The sequence below is a fragment of the Leptonychotes weddellii genome, chromosome 16 (genome assembly GCF_054177405.1).
Source record: "Leptonychotes weddellii isolate Sample4059 chromosome 16, ASM5417740v2, whole genome shotgun sequence".
In the NCBI taxonomy this organism is placed as follows: Eukaryota; Metazoa; Chordata; class Mammalia; order Carnivora; family Phocidae; genus Leptonychotes; species Leptonychotes weddellii.
In genome coordinates, this window is record NC_138384.1 from 33,641,766 (window position 1) to 33,663,602 (window position 21,837).

A 21,837-nucleotide genomic window follows, 5' to 3' on the forward strand; every position below is an offset into this window, starting at 1 on the left:
AACACTTGTTATTTTCTTTCTTCCTTCCTCCCTCCCTTCCCCTTTCCCTTCCCTTCCTTTCCTCCCTCTCTCCCTCCCCACTCCTTCCTTCTGAGCCATCCTAATGGGTGTGAAGTGGTAACTCATTGTGGGTCTATTTGACCTGCTTTTATGTTCTTTTTCAGCCTTCCCTTGATTTAATCAAATATGTCATGTTGCATTTTCTCCCCTGTATGAGCTTGTGATACATTTTTTTTTTTACATTAAATATACCATATACTTATATTGTATCCTTATGCCATCTTTCTTACTAGGGTAATTTTTTCTAGAGATCACAGCATGAATTCATTTATTCATTCTACTTCTTGCATTATTGGTTTCATGTGTTTTAATTCCATGTTTTAAACACCACAATACTTTATATAATTATTTGATGTGCTCAATATTGATTTACCTTTACTTTTTAATTTTTTAAATTTTTAAAAAAATATTTATTTGACAGAGAGACAGAGAGAGAGCACAAGTAGGCAGAGTGGCAGGCAGAGGGGGAGGGAGAAGCAGGCCCCCCGTGGAGCAGGGAGCATGATGCGGGGCTTGATCCCAGGACCCTGAGATCATGACCTGAGCTGAAGGCAGACGCTTAACCGACTGAGCCACCCAGGCACCCCCTACCTTTACTTTTTAAAATTACCTGTGCAGTTGTTCTTTAGTTCTTTCTGCATTTACGTCACTCTGAATAGTCACTGTAGCATTTTTTCCTCAGCTTTATTGAGATGTAATTGACATATGCCAGTATATAAATTTAAGGTATACAGTATGTTGATTTGATATGCTTATATATTGCAAAATGATTATCACCTTGGCATAAGCTAGCACCTCCATCACATCATATGATTACCTGTAGTATTTCTTTTAGTGAAAATTTGCTGGTGAAGAATTTTTTGTGTGTGTTAAAATGTTTTTATTTTTTTCTTCATGTTGAAGGATCTATTTGCTGTACATAATTACTGATTTTCAGTTATTTTTTTTAGCACTTTAAGATTTTTTTCTCATTTTCTATCGTTTTTTTTGTTGTTGTTGTTGAAGTTCCTTTCTAGCTCTTCTAGTTGCTACTTTGAAGGCAGTGTATTTCCTCCTTGCTCCTTCTTGCTGCTTATAAAATTTTCTCTTTTTTGGGGGGTTTCATTTGTGTAAGTATGTTGTTCCTTGATGTAATTTTTTTCTCTTGCTTGAGGTTCTTAGAGCTTTTTGAATCTGTTGGCTGACACCTTTCTCTTTATTTTAGAAAATCCTATCATGGTAGGTTCAAATATTGCTTCTGTCACATTTGTTCTTCCTTCTCTTTCTGGGTTTTCAATTATACAGTGTTTCTTACATGTCTCTTACTGGTCTTTTCTGTATTTTCAGTTTTTTGCTTTCAAATCTCTGGGTTTTAATTTGGAGGTTTTCTCTTGACCTATAATGAAGCTCAACTAGACACAAATGATGATAAAAATGATAATATAAAATTAAATCTCAGATTATGAATCTTCAGATGATAACATCCTAAATTTGGCAATGGGCAATATACAAAATTAATTCAGAATGGATCAATGATGTAAATATAAGAGGAGACAAAATGATTGGTATCTCTGGTAAAACAGTGGGTATGCAAGCTGCGATTCAAGCATTATTTCACATTCAGAAATAAATACGGGTTACAATCCCCCATCTGCAATTCAGAAGTCTAAAAAGCACTGAAAACAAAGTTATTCCTAAGTGTGTGGCATATTCATTTGTTGACAAACTGATTGGAACTGATTTGAGTGAAGCACGTATTCCACTTACTTTGAATATTCATATGTTTTATTGCCAGTGTTACTGTATTTGATAGAGTGGTGGTTCACTGGGGGTTGGTGTTTCATAATGTATGTTATGCGTACTGTATTACTTTGTTAAGTTATGAAAATTTCTAAGTTGAGAAACATATCTGCTCCTGAGGTTTTTGGCTACGTGATGGTAGACCTGTACTTCTTTAAAAGGACTTGATGCATGCTTACTGTATGGCAGGTGAATACGTTGGTGAATAAAGTAGACATGACCCATAACTCACTGGGCTTTCAGCCAGTACAGTTAGAGTTTCCTGGATTCCTAATTCAAATAATCCTAAAAACAGAACCCTCCTAACATCAGGGTCTTCATTTTTAGACATATTGCTGGATGTGTATGTTACCAGTCTCTAATATTTCCATTATGACAAAACTATCTTTATATTTGGTATTATGAGTAATAACTGAAAGAAGAAAGGGCCCTAATTTGTAGGTAGAACCATGAAGGGAATGGAATGTACAATACCAAAGCATGTTAGGCGTAATCTAATGTTTGTGTGTAAAGAGACTGGGTTCGAATGTGAGAAGTGCCCTAGAAGCCTGTGTAGGAGAAAACTGGACTAAATGTAAAAGTAAGGATTAAAGATGATCATTTTGATTCCATCCTAACTACATTTTTGAATAAGGACATTTGAGTGTTTTAACAAGTGGCTCTATATAATTGGAGTTAAACTTTTGGTAGTTTTGGTATTTTTGATTTTCAGCATATTTAGAGAGCAAACTTATTTGAAATTTTTTTGTAGAAATACTCAGTTCACTGCAGTTTATTACTGTTTATTGCAGTTTTCTTTTTAAGAACCTGTAGTTAATTCCTTCCTTCTTTGCAAAGAGGCTTATTAAGAAGACTTGTAATATTTTACTAATTTTTTAAAAAGATTTTATTTATTCATTTGAGAGAGACAGAGAACGAGCCGTGGGGAGGGATGGGGGGTGGGGGGAGAGAAGCAGACTCCCTGCTGAGCAGGAAGTCCGATGCCGGCTTGATCTCAGGACCCAGAGATCGTGAACTGAGCTGAAGGCAGTGGCTTAACCCAGTGAGCCACCCAGGTGCCCCTAATATCTTACTAATTTTGTTCAAGTATGCGTTTTGTATACTTTGCTAATGACTTTTATACATCTGTGTAATTAACTGACAAATACGTCTTTGAAGAATTTATTTTCAACCTTTTAAGTAATTGTCAGATAACAGTGCATGTGTACTATCCATTGGTTTTAGCCACCACTGATACTTTTCTCTTTTTGATTCAGCAGCTTTAAAACCCAAAATTGTACCATCTGTCAGAAGACAGTCTAACCAGAGAAGCAAACTATAAATTTAGACAGCTCTGATTAATACAATCCTCAGATTATTATTCTGTATATGAATCTGTAGTGGGAGAATTTGAAATCGAAATACAGTTAGGGGGGTTTTAGAAGTGAAATGGAACATTTTTTAGAGAAGTGTCATTTGAGACTTAAGCTTATCCTTTTAGGCTTTCTGTTCCAGTCTAATTTTAATGTGGCACTGTATTTAACAGAGAAAACTCATGGGTTGATGCCCCCTTGTGGTCTCTTACCAAAATAAATAGCACGAATGGAAATAAGTAATGGAGATCTTAATACATGTTAAATCATTCATTCCTTCCTTTATAAAATAAGTTTTAGAAAGTTTCTTCTGAGGAAAAACAGCAAAGGAATTATAATCCCATATTCCATATAGTTTGTTGGCTTTAAAATTTATCAAATATTTAACCTTTTGCAACAAAACTTGCTTGTACGATAGCTGGACACTGACATAAAGAAAAAGAGGTTGTTGGGTTTGTTGTCTACCACTGTCATCCTAGGCATCTAACTCAGTCATAAGTGCCTCAAAAATATAATGAGATGTGATAGTAATTAGAGGCCTAGTGTTCTCCTCCCCCGCCCCTCAATGCACACAAAGAAATGGGGCTTGGGAAATCTGTTTATACTTAGTTACTTGACCTAAAAAGGGCCAGGAGCTATTGGAAGAAATGAGGGTTTTTATTAGCCAGTTGGTGAATTTAAGCTTATTTGCTTTTACTGACATTGGTAAGGTCTTCTTTGTGTGTGAGTGTAGGTTTGTGGATGAAGTGGAGAAGTGGCTGCCGCAGTCAGTGTTTTAAAAAAGAAAGACCAAAGATGCAAATAGCTGCTTTTCTTCTGTCACCCAATAAGGTGCATGCTGGTTGGAGGTAGTCTAATCCAGTGAGTATGGCCTTTGAGATTAGATAAGCCTGGTTAGATAGACCTAGTTCTAAAACTGATTTTTTTCTTACCAGTTCCTGGGCGGTTGCATAATATTGGATAAGATACTTCAGTTTTGAACACAGGTTTCCTCTCTTTAAAGAAAGGTTAAAAACCTACCTTTGCTGATTTTCATCCAATGAAGTCTTGGCATATACCACTGTTACTACTCTTAGGGTAAGGGCAGTTGTGAATTACAAATTGCACCGTGGACTTTCTAACTACTGGGTTGTTGGTAAAGATTCTTAATGATAGAATGTGTCTTAAAAAGTGGTAAATCAACTCATAGTCCTTCTTTACTGCGGACTTAATGCTGTACTACTGCATAAGCACGTATTTTATTTATAAATTCCTGGCTCTAAGTGTGATTATATCACATTAAAGAATTTACTAGGTTAAGTATTTTAATTGTTGAAGCCTACTAACCAATTTTATTTTTTTTATAAAAATGATTCAATAAGATTTTTTTCTTCAGGAGTAACAGTTGCATGCTTTGGCAGGTTTAACTTAAAAAACTATTATTGTTGCTCCATAACCATCTTACTTATTAAAAAAGCTTCTGTGAAGGACAACAAAGTAATGAAATGTTTTTCTGTTGTTTTGCTTTGTTTTTCAAGAGTTTCTTATAGAACCAGGTTCATTTTATTTATTTAATACTTAAAGGAATCTGAGTCCATTTTCAGAAGAAGTAAGATTATTTGGGTTTATTTAACTTAACAGAAAAATTAGATTTTTTTTTTAACCCATTCAGATTCAACTTAGAATCATCACATTTTTCTTTCTTCTAAGATTTTCCTTGGCAGCTAAAGTTCTAGAAATTTGCCAATATTTTCTTTTGAATAAATTGCTTTAAAAGAGAAGAAAACTGGAATGATCTCTCAAAATATCAGCCCAGCTGTTTGGGTTTAAATGGTTTTTGAAAGTAAGTGGGTTATATAACGCATGTAGACAAAGATAACTGCAGTCCTATCAGAGGCTGTTCTAGGTATTATCATACCTGCCTCTCTCACCTTTTCCTTTATTTCTCTGGCTCTTGAAAAATGGAGCCTATACCTTTGATTTTGCCTAACTGGATGTCTCTGTTGTTCTAAACCCTATATGTAACTAATTATAGGACTTTAGTGTAAGACAGTATTTTGGTGATTAAAATTTCTGTTATAAATTATGAAATAGACTTTTGTTGTTTTATCCTTGAATGTCTGTTCTTGGGGAGACTATTTTAGGAAAGAAAGGGGGCGAGGGGGATGGTGCAGGGGGGAAAAGATAGCTAAAACAAAGTGGAGACTAGGCTTGGGGGGGGTGATGGCAAGAACAGATGCCATTCTACTAGGGACTTGTTTTTTAAACATAAAAAGCATATGTGCCAAATTTACATATTTACTAATTAAAAAGGCTTCCTGGAAACATTAAGTAGACTATCTTCTATAACCTTTAACACTGTCACTAATGGATATTGCTTAGAAAATTTCATCGAAGGTCCTTTAAATAATGTAAATGATTATGAATATGTAACTAGTTAATATGCAGCTACGAAAGGATTATCATGTAGAGGTTAATGAACATTCTGCTCTTATGGTTTGCAGGGCTTTTCTTTTTGTGCTTTTGGCTCACTTCATGCTTGGAAACACATGCATTGGGATTGGAAAGCATCCTGACTGTTTTTTGGGTCTCATCTTTTAATGGGGTTGTTAAAGAGGAACTTTATGAAAAGGATTTCATGAAGATTTTTTTCTTTTTCAATTTACATTTAATTCTGTTTGTCTATTTTATAATTACTGCCAAATCAGAAACAGTGAAATGGATTGATGTAGTTTTAGCCTGGTTCTTCCAGATGTAAAGTCAGTACTCTATTATATATTACCACTGTTATTAAGTGTTGCTATGTGATTGATACTTACTGAGAGATCTTCATTCTAAAACGGACTTTTTATGCTGAGTTAATGTGTAGTATGGTTGGGTATCTGATTACAGCATGTATTTTGGTACAGGATTGCTGCCTTAGTATTTAAAATGTACCAAAGGAGGACATTTATTTCAGGAATTAAATGTTATAATAGGAATTTAGTGACAGCACCCCCCCACCAAAAAAAAAAAGTCTTGTGATTTTGGGGTGAAACATTGAACAAGAGAGACAAGAGACAATATTGATGTTTAGAGTGGTGAACTTAAAGCAGTATGTTTCCAACAAGATAATGCTGCTCTCTTTTTCACATGGCCTTGTATTGAGCATTTTGGCTTGTATCCCTTAGTTTCTCTGTCTCTAAAAGGGTGCTACAATATTTGAGATTATTGTTTAAAATTTTTATTAATGGGCAATTTAAAAACAATTAGTAATCTTTGAAAACAGTGTTATTTTTTAAATTGCCATTCAAGTGTTTCTTTTCCTCATTGGTTAGTGTTCTTTTTTTTCTCCCAGCATTTTGAGAATCTGCTGAAATATCTTTAAGGAAAGCAAATAACTTTTGTACTTAATTTTATTGTTTTAGTGTTATAAACATAGTTTAAACTGGCTATTAAGTGCTTAAAATTTTATCATAATTCACTGAGGGAACAAATGGGCTGTTCAGAGCATCTCTTTATCCCAAGTATTTCTTCTTGAAAATGTTAGTAGAAAAATATCACTGAACTCATTTTTAATGCGTCAGAATAAAAATTGCAGGTGAAAACATTTGGAGATATACTGACAAAATAAAATATTTTTACTACTGTCATTTTCTTTTTTTTAGTGGTGAAACGTGGATGTTGCATCGGTTTTTTGTTATTTATAACATTTGCGTATTCTACAAAACATGTAACATTGAAAGCAGGTCTGTAGATTGTACAAAATACTAGTTATCTTATATCATATGTCACCTAATAGTTATGAAGCGGGTTTTGTAGCAAAGTATGAATCGGAAGGCTGTAATTTGTTCTGCAGTTATCAGCCTGCATTAGAGGGTTATGATAAAGTGTGCTGCTTAAAAACTAACAGTCACATCTCTGTGCATTTGACAAATAAAAATGTATACTGAGATGCTATTAAATCTGTAAAGCCACTGTTCTCGTTTTCTGATACACTGATTTTGTAGCTTTGTGTATAGCCCTGTTTTTTCATGAGTAGTTATCTGTTTTCATGACAGGTGGTCACTAACTGCCAAGAGAAAATCCAGCATTGGTGAGTGAAAGATGGTTTTATATTATTTCTGAAATACTGATGGGGTCATCTCTTTGTTTTTAAATAAAGTGTGTATTATTTTTTTGTAACCCGTAATTGAATTCTTCTAGTAATCTCCATTTTGAATGGTTTTGATACTAATTTATATTGTCCTTCACTGTTTACTGAATTACGTGTTCCCTGATTTCCTGAAATTGTGTCACCATTTGTGTTTATTCTAATTGCCTTCTTTTTTCCTTTCTTTTCTTTTTTTCAAATTAGAATAATATTAATATCATTATGAGGTGGAGACTGAGACATTTTTGAACCTGGCTAATCACAGAGAGCTCTATTTGGGGAATATTCTTATATTTGTAGTAGAATAATAATTGGAATCAGTTGTTTTAAAATAATGATGGAAATATCCACATTTCCCTGAAGTTTGAAAAATCTAATTAATTGCCTACATCCCAGAGCTTTCTTTATGGACTGCACTTTTTTTTAGAGTGTAGAGAGAAAGAAAGCATATCTATTTTAATGTGCTAATCTTTAGTTAATAGGACAATGTTTGGTAAATAATACACTTTCCTAAGTCTTCTGAGGAAAACACTCAATTTAATGGTGAATAAAATCCTATATTATGAGTTGTCATGAGGTATAGTTGTTGATCTTACAGATATCAAATTACAATATTTCCATGCTGTGTTTACGAAGATTTTACTCAGAGAACAACAGGAGCTGTCTTGATTATTGTCTGCAGGGTTATTGCAAAATCACGGTAACTGCCCCTTTAGTGGTGAGATTAAACCTTTGGTTATACACCATCAAGCATATAATATTTTAAATTTATTTTAAGAGGCTTTTTCTTCATGCCTGAGAGATCTCCAAGGAAATAATTTATAGTTAGTGTATATCAAATGTTTTTTTGGTTTAAATGCACATAGGCTGCAAGCAGTGGATAAGAGTGAAAATCGGTACAATCTGTACACATCATCTTATTAAATTCTGACTATTGGCTTGCAGAAAATAATCTAAAACTAAAAATACCCACTTTATAAATAAAAATTCAGGGACTTCATTAATTTTCAATAAATGCAGTGTTGTAGTTGCATCTACTGGTAGTGTAAGTCTGTCAACATTTCCATGATGGACATTCACTTTTCATTATACATTCAGTCCAGGTTAAAACTTGAAATGCAAGTACTTGGCCAAAGAATTAACCATTCCCCCTCAACCCTCCACCTCCTGCTAATTTGGCCAAAGTGATCCATTTTACAAATAATTCCAGGGGAAGTTTTATTCATGTGGACTTCTCTCTATTGGTTTGGTAAGGAATTCAGGAGATCAGTAAAAGGTTGGATTCACTAAGGACAGATACTAATTGAAGCAGATGTGTGAATAACTTGCTTCTGGTTTGATTTGCAAGATTCTTTCCCTGTTAGACTGAAAATTCTTTAAGGCCAAGGGGCATGTTTTCATTTTTTTTATCCACAGCACCTCCTACTGTGTTTGGCATATTATAGGCACTTAATAAATGTTTGAGTAAATGAAGACCAAATATATATAATTATATATAACATTTTAGTTAGCATATACTGTAGCAGTGCCCAAGTCTGGTAACAAATGAAATGTGACATTTCAGAGCAGGTTCATGTGACTCTCAATCACAGTTTCCAATTTTCCAAAGCTTTCCAAACTATAGAAGCATAGGTATTTACCTACATGTATCTTAAAATAATACAGTACCTTATTTATACTTTAAAAAATTAAACTAATTTTTCCAGTTAAAATTTGCTTTTTCCTCTGAATCATTTCTAATAGGGCTGAGGAAACAGACTTTTCTGTTTTTTTTTTTAATTTATTTTTTATTTTTTTCTGTTTGTTTTTAATGATCTGATACTGCTAGAATCTAAATGGCCAGTGAACTCACTAATTTATTATATTAAAAAACTGAAACCAAAGTATCTCCATTCCTCTGAAAGCCAGGAAATAGCTATTTGGGAGCATTGTGGAATTCTCGTGGTATTTTTATTCTGTTAATTGTGCAAACAGTGATTGAGTTCCTACCATATGCCAGTATTATGTTGCTGTTTGGAATTGAACGACCCTGCCATGGAGGAATTCATAGTCGGACACTAAACAGGGAAATCACAATAATTTTGTGCTATTTACAGAGAGCTAGGAGGCAAGAACAGATGCTGGAACGCTTCTTAAGGGTGTCTTACACACTGCTTTTAAAAGCATGTTGCTTTTCAGTTTTCTTTAGCCCTTGGTTTTAGCCTAGTCTAAAATACAGTTCATATAGCTAAGCTCCCTTCTGCATGGGATACATATCAATATAATAAGGAAAAGCAAAATGGATGATTTTTAAAAAATGTTTTCTTAACGCTAGTGATGTTTATACTCGTTTGTGCAATTTTAAGGGATTCTTTTATTTGAGGGACAAGTAATGAATATTGTAGGCTTCCAAAATGATCTTAAATTTTTTTCTTTTTTTAATGTAGGGCAGAAGTAAAAATATTTGTAGAAAAGTAGGAGTAATAATGGGCTGGGGCAAACAGGATCTGCCCAAAAAAACTTTTCCAGAAAATTAATTCAAATTCTAGAACTTTGGTGAACTAGAAACATTTATAGTATTTGTTTAGTTAATAACAGATAATAAGGAAAGGTTTGAACCTAATAGTTGAGAATTTGTGCAACACTTTTAGAGCTAATAGTGGTTTTCAATTTAGTGAAGATTAAAAAAAATTTAAATACAGCATTTTTTTTTTCCCCTTAAAATCCTTTTTACTTAACTCAGGAAATAAGGTATTATAAAATCCACACACTATTTTCTTATTAAAATATGGATATACTTCCTACTGTTTAATCCACCAAGGCCTGATTATTCTGTTTGTAGATTATCTGTAATTTTTTATCTTTTTAATTCTTCCCTAAAGAGCATGGGATTCAGAGTCACAGATCTACATTTGAATTCTGTCATTTACTAACTGTAACCTTGGGCGAATTACTGAGATTCTCAGTTTTCTCCTTGTAAAGTGACGATCATACTACTTAACTTGAAGATCGAGTGAGATAATGTCTATAGAACATCCAGGCTGACAATAAATAGCTCTGAAATTTTTTTTGAAAATTTTAATTGTCAGATGAATCAAGAAAACAAGAAAAACCTACCAAAGCTTTGTAAATATTTCTGAATATTTTGTATTCATGCCATTATCTTATTTTATCATGATGGAAAGAAGGCTTTTTAAGCAGTATTGTTAAAGCTTTACATTAATGTTTTTAGATAACTTTTTATTATGAATAATTTCAAACAAAAGGTGACTGTATTGTGAATCCACATATACCGGTCCCTGAGCCTCAGTAATTATCAACTCTTGGTGTCATCTGAGCTGTTGCATTCAAACAGCCTGTCCTACCCTTTTCCCCTACCTACAGTGCTTTTGAAATGAATCTGAAAACTATTCCATCTGCAAATATTTCAGTGTGTATCTTTAAGACAGAAAACTTAAAAATTTACACTAAAAAATTATAAATTTGGCAGAATATATAGTTCAAAATGTAGGAAGTTCTAAAGGGTATAAATGGGGTATAGTTTTTCTCCTACCCTTATCCCCGAGTTCTCATTTATCTTTGTAAACAATGGTTTTTTGACAGTTTCTTATAAATCTTTTCAAAAATCATTTGCCTAAAGGGAGTGTGTTTGTGTATATGTGTGTGCATGTGTATTCATCCACATTCTTTATAGATTGTACTCCTACCCTTTTTGACAAAAATGAAATCAGACTGTACGCTGCGCTGTTCATTTAATTCGTCCTTGGAGATTGTTCTCAATTATTAGTTAACTCTTATTCTTCATTTCATTTCCATAAATTTCATTGTGTGTCGAATGTCTAATTTTTAGAGTTACCAGATAAGACTTGGTACTGATTTTTTTTTTTAATAAATAATGGTGACCGTACTAAGACTATATGGTTTTACAACTCGAAATATATCCATTATTTATTGTTCCTTAATAAAATTACTCCAAAACTTAGTGGCTTACAAGTACTACCATTTTTTGTATGTTTGTGTATGATTCTGTGGATGTGCATGTTGGGCTTGACTTACCTGTGTTCTTGTTCTGCTACTCTGTTTGGGCTCACTCGTGTGGTTGCAGCTTTTTGGTGGCTGGGTCAGCTGGGTTGTCCAAAATGGGCCTTAGCCACAAGTCTGGTGGCTAGTGCTGGTTGTTAGCTGGGCCTCTCTCCATGTGCTCTTCTCCCTGGGTCATATTACTTGATGATCTCAGGGCAGCAAGAATGGTGGCTGCAAAGGCCACATTATGTTGGTCAAAGTGGGAAATAGACTCCAGTTGGTGGGAGGAGTGATGAAGAATTTATGGTCATTTTTAATGCATCATAATAGATACTTCTATTGAATATGTTCCACAAGAAAAGAGTTCTATTACTTGTGTTGATTTGTGAGAATTTAATGAAAATAGCATGTAATGCCTGGCACATACACGTCATATGTCTGTTAGGCATTATTTGTAATCATAAACTGTATGCATATGAATTGCAAAAACTTTACTGTCTTCTTCCTTCAAATCATCTTAAAAAAGTTTTAAGTGTAAAGATATCTATGAAATTACATGAAGCAGACTTAAGTGAAAATAAAAAGACATTTTATATTGTTCAAATATTTAATTTTGGAAAGAATAGCTTTAAATTTGGGCATATAAATGCTGAAACACTTGAGCGTGTGAATTTATTTTTTAAATTTTTATTTAAATTCTGGTTAACATACAGTGTAATACTGGTTTCAGGTGTACAGTTTCGTGATTCAGCACTTACCTACAACTTCCAGTGCTCATCACAACAAGAATTTTGGGAGAGGGATTCTTTTTTTTTTTTTTTTAAGATTTTACTTATTTGAGATAGAACGAGAGTGAGAGAGAGCACAAGTAGGGGGAGCAGCAGCCTCTCCACTGAGCAGGGAGCCCGACTTGGGGCTGGATCCCAGGACTCTGGGATCATAACCTGAGCCAAAGGCAGACTCTCAACCAACTGAGCCACCCTGGTGCCCTGAGAGAGGGATTCTAAAGCAAATACTTGGCATTTTTATTTTTCAAAGGAGAATAGACTGTTTAGAGGAAAAGAGTAACTAGTTTCTAGTATAGGTTATAATCAAAGTATATAGAGGGAAATAACCAAGAGAGCATACCTAAATAGTTAAAAAATACAAGTGAAGATATGTTTGTTTTGAATTCCTTCCAGTGAATCAGTGTGGATGGGTGGATATGTGTATCTATCTCTGTCTGATGTTTTGAGGGATTCTTTGCCCCACAAAAGCACCAAGCTATTTCATTATAACAATGCTGTAGTATATTTCTTTCTTTTTTTTTTAAAGATTTTATTTATTTATTTGACAGAGAGATAGAGAGAGAGTACAAGTAGGCAGAGAGGCAGGCAGAGGGAGAGGGAGAAGCAGGCTCTCCGCTGAGAAGGAATCCCGATGCGGGGCTCGATCCCAGGACCCTGGGATCATGACCTGAGCTGAAGGCAGCCGCTTAACTGAGCCACCCAGGCGCCCCACTGTAGTATATTTCTTATGAATTACCTGAAACAGTGCTTTCCTGACTTGCCTTCATATACTTAGATAAAATTTGTTTTATTTATTATGCATAATCTGTGAAATACTGATTTCCATACCTTTAAAACTAAAAAAAATTATTCATGGTGATGACTTCATTTTTCAGTGTTAAGTAAATTTGGAAACCATGTTTTTCAGACTCACCATTTTACAGACCACAAAGTTTTTAGTCACTGTTTTGTATAGGGCCTTCTGTTTGGGCTTTTTCATTTTATGTGTCTCCCCGACTCTCACCCTCACCCCCAGTAGAGCAGAGAGCAACTTCCAAACCTTCTGGAGATTTTACATGATTTTGTCGTTGGACTCTCCGTAGTTATTTATGAAAGTGTCCTTAGGGACAACGGCAAGAGGGAGGAATCATATATACAAATCCCCTTCTCTGTCATTTTTAAGTTCCTGCATAGTTTTCTTTTTTCCTTTTTTTTTTTCTTTTTTAATGGTATGGTATTAGTACATGGGTTTGGGAAGTTAAGTAAGTTTTGCAATTTTTGCATGTGATATTTCAAAGCAAATTAAGTTGCAGAAGAAAAGGATTCAAGTTGAATGTTTTAAGGATGATATTTTTTTAAAAACAAAATCTGAATTACGTTTTTAATTTTTTATCCTGAGTATAAAATGAATACATACTTATTTATAGAAAGGTTGAAATAAGAAAAGAATAAATTTACTCATAATTCTAAAGAGAAGCTAATTCTCCCTCTTTAAAACATTTTGTTTTATTCCCTTCAGTTTTTAAATTCTGAATGTGTATTTATGTCACCAAGGTCAAAATAGTAAATGCTTTTTTTCTTTTCTTTTTAAAAAGGTTAATGATTTTTAAATTATTAGAATTTGTTACTTCTAGTAGTCCCCTAGCCTTTGTATCATGTTTTTGTAAGAACCACACTAGTTTAATACTTGATGCTTTTTTTTTTAATTTTTTTTTTTAAGATTTATTTATTCATTTGAGAGAGCGAGAATGAGAGAGAGTACATGAGAGGGGGAGGGTCAGAGGGAGAAGCAGGCTCCTCGCTGAGCAGGGAGCCCGATGCGGGACTCGATCCCGGGACTCCAGAATCATGACCTGAGCCGAAGGCAGTTGCTTAACCAACTGAGCCACCCAGGCGCCCAATACTTGATGCTTTTTTGAAAATGAAATGCAAAATAAATGCATTATAGGGCAATTTCTTATAGGGGAATTTTTTAAATAAAATTAGGGATTTTATAAAAAATTTGTAAGTACATCTCATTTAGAACATAATCTTTGATTATGTATTTGCAGTGTCCATATACAATATTTGGTCCGCAATTTCCCACAATTAGCTTAAATCCAGTGAGTATCTGATGCTATACCTCAATTTGACTTGGTATACCTAATGACTTTTCATCTCTATTTTAACTGTATTAGGTTTGAAAACTACACCTCCTTGCACTTCAAGTTTTTTTAATTTTCTATTCATTTTAATTTTTTTTTTATAAAAATAAGAGCAATCTACAAAAAAAGCTTTCAAGCTCAGGAGAGTACCATGTGAGGATGAAGGTGTCAGTATTGCAGCAACAGTGCTTGACTGAGAGGCAGGTCACTTAGTGATAATCCAGGGTGCTTGTTCTTGTTTTGCGATACAGAAGTCTAAATTCTAATACACTAAAGGCAGTGGGTATCAGTGTATGACTAAGGAAAATGTAGTCAGTAAAAAAACTGAGGCATGCATGCAATTTAACATTTTTACTAGTTTATATTCAACTCATGACTGAACTGGGGATGGTTTTCCTATTTTTCTTTTATTTCAATGAACGGAGTTGAAGATAATTTTGAGAATTTTACATCTGATGGGTTTAAAACCAGGATTGCTTTTTTTTTTTTTTTAAACTGTTATAAGACCTCTTAAAAAAACTGACCTTGAGGGATCTGAGTGGCTTCTATTGAAATTATATGCCAAATGCAGGGACTTTTTCTCAGGAAAGAATCTAGTGTTTTTATCAGTTTCTCATAGCTATCAGTGACCATAAAAGGTTATGAATCACTGCTGTAAGAAAACAATACAAAAAAGTTTTCTTTTTTCTAAAAGAAAGAAAAAGTGTAGAAAGTCGAAACTACACCTATAAATTAGAATTAAGTAGAAACTGGCACAAACATTCAAAGCTTAAGTCGGTTATAAACTTATCATAGCTAAACTCCTCTTTTCTGAAAGGCCCCTTCTTTCTGATTTGTCACAAAAATTAGTGTCAGTTGTAGAGAACTCGGAGAATAAAGAAAATTAAAATGACCCGTAAACTCTTCACCTGAAGCTAACTGAACTAGGAGGCACCCTGGGGCATTTTTTTCAAACACAGAGTGATGTGTTTTTGTATAATTTTTAAACTTTCTTACTTCAGATTTGTATCTCATTTTATTCTTAGAACAAAGGAACACTAATGAGTGAAGAAACAGGTACCCATGATCACTGACAAGTCTGAAGTCATATGTACATGTTTGTCGGCAGAGAGCATTGGAAGCAATTCATCTGTCCCAGCTTTGCTGTATATAACCCATTATACTCTGTTTTCTCATTGTTGAGAAGTTAAATTGAGGAAATCTAGTAGAATGTTAGCTGCATCAGTCTCTCTTTGACAATATTCTTTCATTAACTTTAGAATAATTACAAGTGTTTATATTTAGGTTCGTCTTTTATCTATTTCCAGTACAATTTTTTGATGGACTCATAAAAATAAAGAACATGGACTGTTTCATCAGCATCTTCTGATGACACAAGTTTCCTAGGTATAGAGTTGAGAAAAAGGAATATGCCACCATATTGCCTGAATTTTATCATAGATTTCACTCAGTAGTATTTTGCCATGACCATTTAAGAAAATAATACTAATTTAATACAGATATATTTTAATTTTTAATATGTTCCCTTTCCTGCCAAATTTCAGATCTTTCAACAATGTGATCCTTCTTTCAAGAATGTTTTTATTGTTTAATATAACTTTAATAATTTATTTATTTTCTATTTTTTTTTTTTTAAAGATTTTATTTATTCATGAGAGAGAGAGAGAGAGGCAGAGGGAGAAGCAGGCTCCCAAGGAGCAGAGAGCCCGATGCGGGACTCGATCCCAGTACCCTGGGATCATGACCTGAGCCGAAGGCAGACGCTTAACCATCTGAGCCACCCAGGCACCCTAACTTTAATAATTTATTCAGACTTTTCAAGAGGATACTTTGAAAACAATCATCATTCCTTTCTTTAGTAATGAGAAGACTTTTCTCTTTACCTATATATAATCTATGCCTGAATTTAATATTCCTCTATTTTCTTAATTTCAGAGGTAAAAACCCAGAAAGTTTAAAAATTATACAAAACACATCACTCTGCGTTTGAAAAAAATGCCCCAGGGTGCCTCCTAGTTCAGTTAGCTTCAGGTGAAGAGTTTACGGGTCCATCAAGCTAGTGGATCTTTAACAAAGAAGCAATGCAAAGAAATAAAAAAGATGTGCTATATTTGAGTGATGATCCCTGCAGCATATGGCATAAGGCTTGGTTGCAGAGGAGAAGCTCAATAAATGGTGAATTGAATTGAAACAAAGGTTTTCTTGAATTCTTAACAGGAAGTTCTAGAGTGGGTATGATAGACTAAAAATCATTTGTAAATAAGATTATATAGTTACTTATATTCCAAAATCTTTGGATTTTGTAGTTTCTTAAAAACTTAACTCTGCCCCAGATTAACCCAGATAGTAATATGAATGTAAAGCGCATTTCTTTTTCCCTTTTTGATCACCACTTGCTGTTTCCTGCATTTTTTGTTTAGGACATTAGGTAAAGGGAGAGAGAATGATAAGAAATTAAAAACAAACAAACCCACAGGCTTAATGTCAACATTTCTGCCTATACCAATTTACTACTTTAAGTGGAAAATTAGCAAAATTAGTGCATCAGTGATTTAAATTTTATTTCCCTTTTTTGTTAAAGATGAAAATTGGAGACTTTCTTCTTGCCCCAAAGGATGTAGAACTTTTTTTCTTTACAAAGATTTGTCAGTTGCATTTAAGAAAAAGATTAAAAACATAGTCTTGCTTTCATATTCCCCCATCTCCTTTTTAATATTCTGTTACGAAAATCTTTTAAACATAAGTTGAAAGAATTGTGTAGGTGAACCTTGATCATATATCTATCTTTATCTCAATCCATTAATCCATTTTTCCCAGATGTATTTCAAAGTAAGTCGTGGACATCAGTTACACCTGTAATACTTGAGCAAACACATCATTTAACTTGTTCTCATACTTCTCACAGCTTTATGAAAATAAGGTGTTTCCCATGGGATCTATCCTGATCTTCATCCTTAAGGTTAAAGCTAATTTGTAGCGTGCTTCTTGTGTGTCCTTCTTTGCTGCTGCTTTTTAATACAAAAGGTGCTTCTCAGAAGGCATATACAAGATTCAAAAGAAAATTGTGAAAGTGTCTTATATATGACTTACAGCAGTGCTTTAGTTCTTATTTTCTGTAAGGAACATTGCACGAAGATATTTGTTGCAAATTAAATCTTACTTATTGGGTAACTTTTTTAAAATTAAGAATTGAAGCCTGAACTTAATCTATAAGGATCAAATACGATGAAGACCTCCAGACAAGGAGGTCTATATAAGTAAAGTAGGCTTGAGTGGTTTACCTAACTATATCTGGGTTTTATTTTCCATTTGAAAAAAAATTAAGCAGTTGCCTCTTTTGATTACATATTTTAATATGACTACAGTATCTAAAAACTATATTTCTAAGTAATAAAACAGAAGAAACAAACTCTTCAAATTTTTGTGCAAATAAAGATCCCCTACTTACCTTCTGTAACACAGTAGTTCTTAGAATCATTTTTTGTATTTTCTGCTATATAGGCTTTGTGATCTTTAACAGGATTATTTAATCCCTGAATATTAGAGGGACTATTTAAGGACAAATAGATAAACTCTGACCAAGGTGTTTGATCCTGCATATTTCCACTAGTGGAACCTTTAGGGAAGAGAGTTTCTTAAGCCGTAATTTCTCCTACAGACACTGCTTGTCTTGTACTTGCCTCCCTTCAAAAAGGACTTCTGCGTGGGCTGCATTTTAAATTATCTTTTTCTTTTTTTTCTTTTTTTTTCTGTATTTTTAGAAAACAACTCAGAATTTAGAAATAGGAACTCTGATCTTAAACCGTCCTCCAGTATGTCCACTTTTGTTCTAGAGAGAATTAATGATAAGTCTAAAACTGAACATACTTGATTTGGAATACTGACATTGATCTCTTGTATTACCTGTGGTTGAATCTACTATTCTTTTAATATACAAAAGAGGTGTTTTGTTAGGAAATCTCCTTTTTCCACGTGTAGTTACCAAAATAAGACATACTGAATGCTAACTTTAATACTAGCTTTTTAACAATCACAGGAACATTTAGACATCTAAGCTGATGTATAGGCCTTGAGCATTTGCTGAATTACTTATCTAAAACATACAAACTGTTAGTGTTCTGTAGATTTCATAATGAGTGTTTACTATGTGCAGGCATTGTGCCAAATCAGTTCTTTATAGATAGTATCCAGTTTATTGCTCACACCAACCCTATCTCCAAAAGCCCCCTAAACGGTAACATTTAGCTATACTGCCTTTCAATAAGTTGTACTCTTTTTATCAAACTGAATGAATTTAACATGATGGAATCTCAACTTAGTGGGTAGTAGTCTTTCTTGAAAATTTTAGAATTGGTGTTTTTTGATAGTTTATGGAAAAAGGGGTATTGGATACTCAGTGTAGATGTTCATTGCTAAACCCTTTGGATTTCTTTCACTTGAACCTGTGAGATAGGCATTTTACCACTGAAGATACTAAGACCAGGGTTAATTTGTGTATGTTAAGTGGTGGAGCTGGGATTCACCTTCTGGTCTGATTGTAATGCCGTGCTCTTTCTGGTATGTAGCTCTGTGCATGAAGTTTTTTAAAACCATTTTATTCTTAAAAAATTTATCGAGAAGGATGATATTTTTCCCTTAAGTAAATAGAATAAAGACATTTTATGTTTATAAAAAAAGATTTTGAGGGAACGTTTTGCAAAAGCACTTGAACACCAGGAAATAAAATGGCTTGCCTGGAAGAACACAGGCCAGAAGACCTAGGTTAAATTCACTGCTTGCATCTTTTATGATGGAGGAGGTCTGATTTCTCTTAAATGTGTGCTTTTTCCATCTTCCTTCTACTTTCTTTTTTGAATGAGGAAAATGTTGAAAAGTGACATTTACTACAGGAATATTTTTAGGATGAATAATAGTATATATGTGAAATTCCTTGATATTCTTAAGAGTAAATGAGATAATTTTTATTAATTATGCTTCTCTTGCTTTAGGGGTGCTAAGGAGTAAACTGAATCAATTCCATGATGTTTATAGAGCAGTCATTTTTATTTGGAGAATGATTATCTGTGTTGCAATTTATTCTAATTTCAGTTTGGCAATATCTACATGTTTTTTTTTAAATTACTTGCTGAATTGGTGGGTTTTGTTTTTGTTATTTTTTTCAAACTGACAACACCCTTTTGATTTAAAAAATTTCAGTGCACTGGTTTAGCCTGCAGCTTACAACCTAACAAGGAACCCTTACGAAACTGAATTTTCAGAGAGGATTTGAAAACAGGCATCTGCATGAAGGACTATTCATTTCCAGCAGGTGTAAGAACTGAGTGCATAGTGCAGAAACATATGACCATCTCTACTCCTACAGAATGATATCTTTTGGTTATTTGAAATTAATTTATTAGGTAGCTCTGTCTTGATATAACATGAAACAGGCTCCAAAGCCAAATCGAAATGCTTTTTTGTATTACCTCTACCTAATTTCTTCTATCTCCTCGTTGGTTCTCTCTCAACTTAATCACATTAATATGAGTAACTGAAGGGTTATTCCACATTTTTCAGCTTTAAGTTTTCTAGGGACTGAAAATGTCTGGTCAAATTTTGTGTTCATGATTTCTGCTGTGCAGCCAGTGTTTATTCACCCACAAGTTTATTAAATCTCTTCTTCCTTCATCTTAAGTTCCTGTTTCCCCCTAAACATCAGGCCCTCCCTCAATGTCTCCTTTAATTTCTAAATTTTATTTAGTTCAGATGATCTACATTATGAAACAGTAGTTCTCAAGATGTGTGTTCTAATTCTGAAACCAAATCCTTGAAAGTCTTAATTTTTTGGTATATGTATGGTTGAATAATGCCACTGCTAAATTTGGTAAACATAGAATTTTAAAATTTTTGAAATACTTAAATATTTAAATTGCTAAAATTGGATTTTTGATTAGTTTGTCTTTTGATACATAGTCTACTCAAGGAATTGTTAGTTTGTGTATTCATTTAGTATTTGCTATTTTTTTGTCAACAGGAAGAAGGTAGATAATGACTATAATGCCCTGCAAGAAAGACTCAGTACCTTGCCTGATAAGTTGTCTTATAATATCATGGTATGTTAAGTGTGTTGCTTTTAAAGTAGTATGTTGTTTACATATTAGCTATGGAAAGTAAGAAGATGTTTCTTTGCTTTATATGTATTGATTCACAAATTGCCAAGCTCTAATAGACAGTATCTGAAGTAACTACCATAGCAAGGAAAGTTTTTGTTTTACTTTATTTTTTTTTTTTTAAAGATTTTATTTATTTTGACAGAGAGAGACAGCGAGAGAGGGAACACAAGCAGGGGGAGTGGGAGAGGGAGAAGCAGGCTTCCCGAGGAGCTGGGAGCCCGATGTGGGGCTCGATCCCAGGACCCAGGGATCATGACCTGAGCCGAAGGCAGACGCTTAACGACTGAGCCACCCAGGCGCCCCTGTTTTACTTTAAAATAATCCACTAATTGTTGTAATAGTTGGTATTTGCTTCTTTCTTTTTTTTCAGATTTATATTAAGTTATCACATTATGGAGACACAAATGGCATAAATGTTAGCACAAAATTTGACAAATTTGGTATGCAAATTTACTGTGTTAGAAAACTGTAATTAAGACAGAAATATGGCACTTAGTCGTTTCCTGTTAGCCAGAGCAGGAATAGATCATAATGTTGTATAATTCACAGAATTACACCCTAGAACATTGATTTTATATAAAAAGGTACTGCTAATTTTTGTCTGAATGATCTTCCTATCGACATAGTGATCCTTTCGTGAGCCCTGGATTAGATTCTTTCATTGCTTGAATATATTTTTTCATAAAGACTTTGTTCTTAATTACAGTAGTTCAGATGTTTTATAAATGTATTGTTTTTTTATTATACTGGCCCAAATATTTTGTAAAATTTGTAGAGTCATTAAAGCTATTTATTTGTTAATTCCAATTTTGTTAAACAAATGGCTATTTTATTGGAAATAATTTTCAGGTTTTTTAATCAAAGGTATTCTTTATTAATATTTCATTGCTAGTTTGCTTTCATTTAGATTTATGAATGAACACGAAGTGTAAACATTCAGAGACAGTGCTAATTTCTCTGAAAGCTATATGTAAATGTGCTTATTCCTTTTCCTGTTTTAACATTGATTTATTAACCTAAAGCAATTTTCTATAGGTTTTCTTAGTGAAACTTTAATGTTAAATTTCTATAAAGTTGACGTTTTTTCTTAGTCGATAAAAAGACCTCAACACAGAGCTTTTAATGCTGTTTCATAAAATGTATTTTCTTAGTTGATAAAAAGACCCCAATGCAGAGCTGTTTCTTAAAATGTATTTTTTAGTGTCTTTAATTTTTTGTCTTCTTTCTCCTTATTCCTCCCCTCCCTCCCTCCCTCCCTCCCTTCCTTCCTTTCAACAATAGGTACCATTTGGTCCCTTTGCCTTCATGCCAGGAAAGCTTGTCCATACTAACGAAGTCACTGTTTTACTCGGGGACAATTGGTTTGCAAAGTGCTCAGCAAAGCAGGCTGTGGGCTTAGTTGAGCATCGGAAAGAACGTATGTACCAATTATAAATGACGTATCTTTGCTGGATGTGTATCAGTTCACAA

General features: G+C 33.7%; 1 protein-coding gene across 1 annotated transcript in view; it reads left to right on the forward strand.

Moving 5' to 3' along the window:
- The window catches only part of URI1 (URI1 prefoldin like chaperone), a 74,276-nt gene that overhangs the window by 19,512 nt on the left and 32,927 nt on the right, over nucleotides 1-21,837 (forward strand). Inside the window, exons 2-4 of the mRNA XM_081806657.1 lie at nucleotides 7,211-7,245; nucleotides 20,229-20,307; nucleotides 21,649-21,784. Of these exons, the coding sequence (XP_081662783.1) occupies nucleotides 7,211-7,245; nucleotides 20,229-20,307; nucleotides 21,649-21,784 (250 nt within the window). The remainder of the gene's footprint in view (nucleotides 1-7,210; nucleotides 7,246-20,228; nucleotides 20,308-21,648; nucleotides 21,785-21,837) is intronic.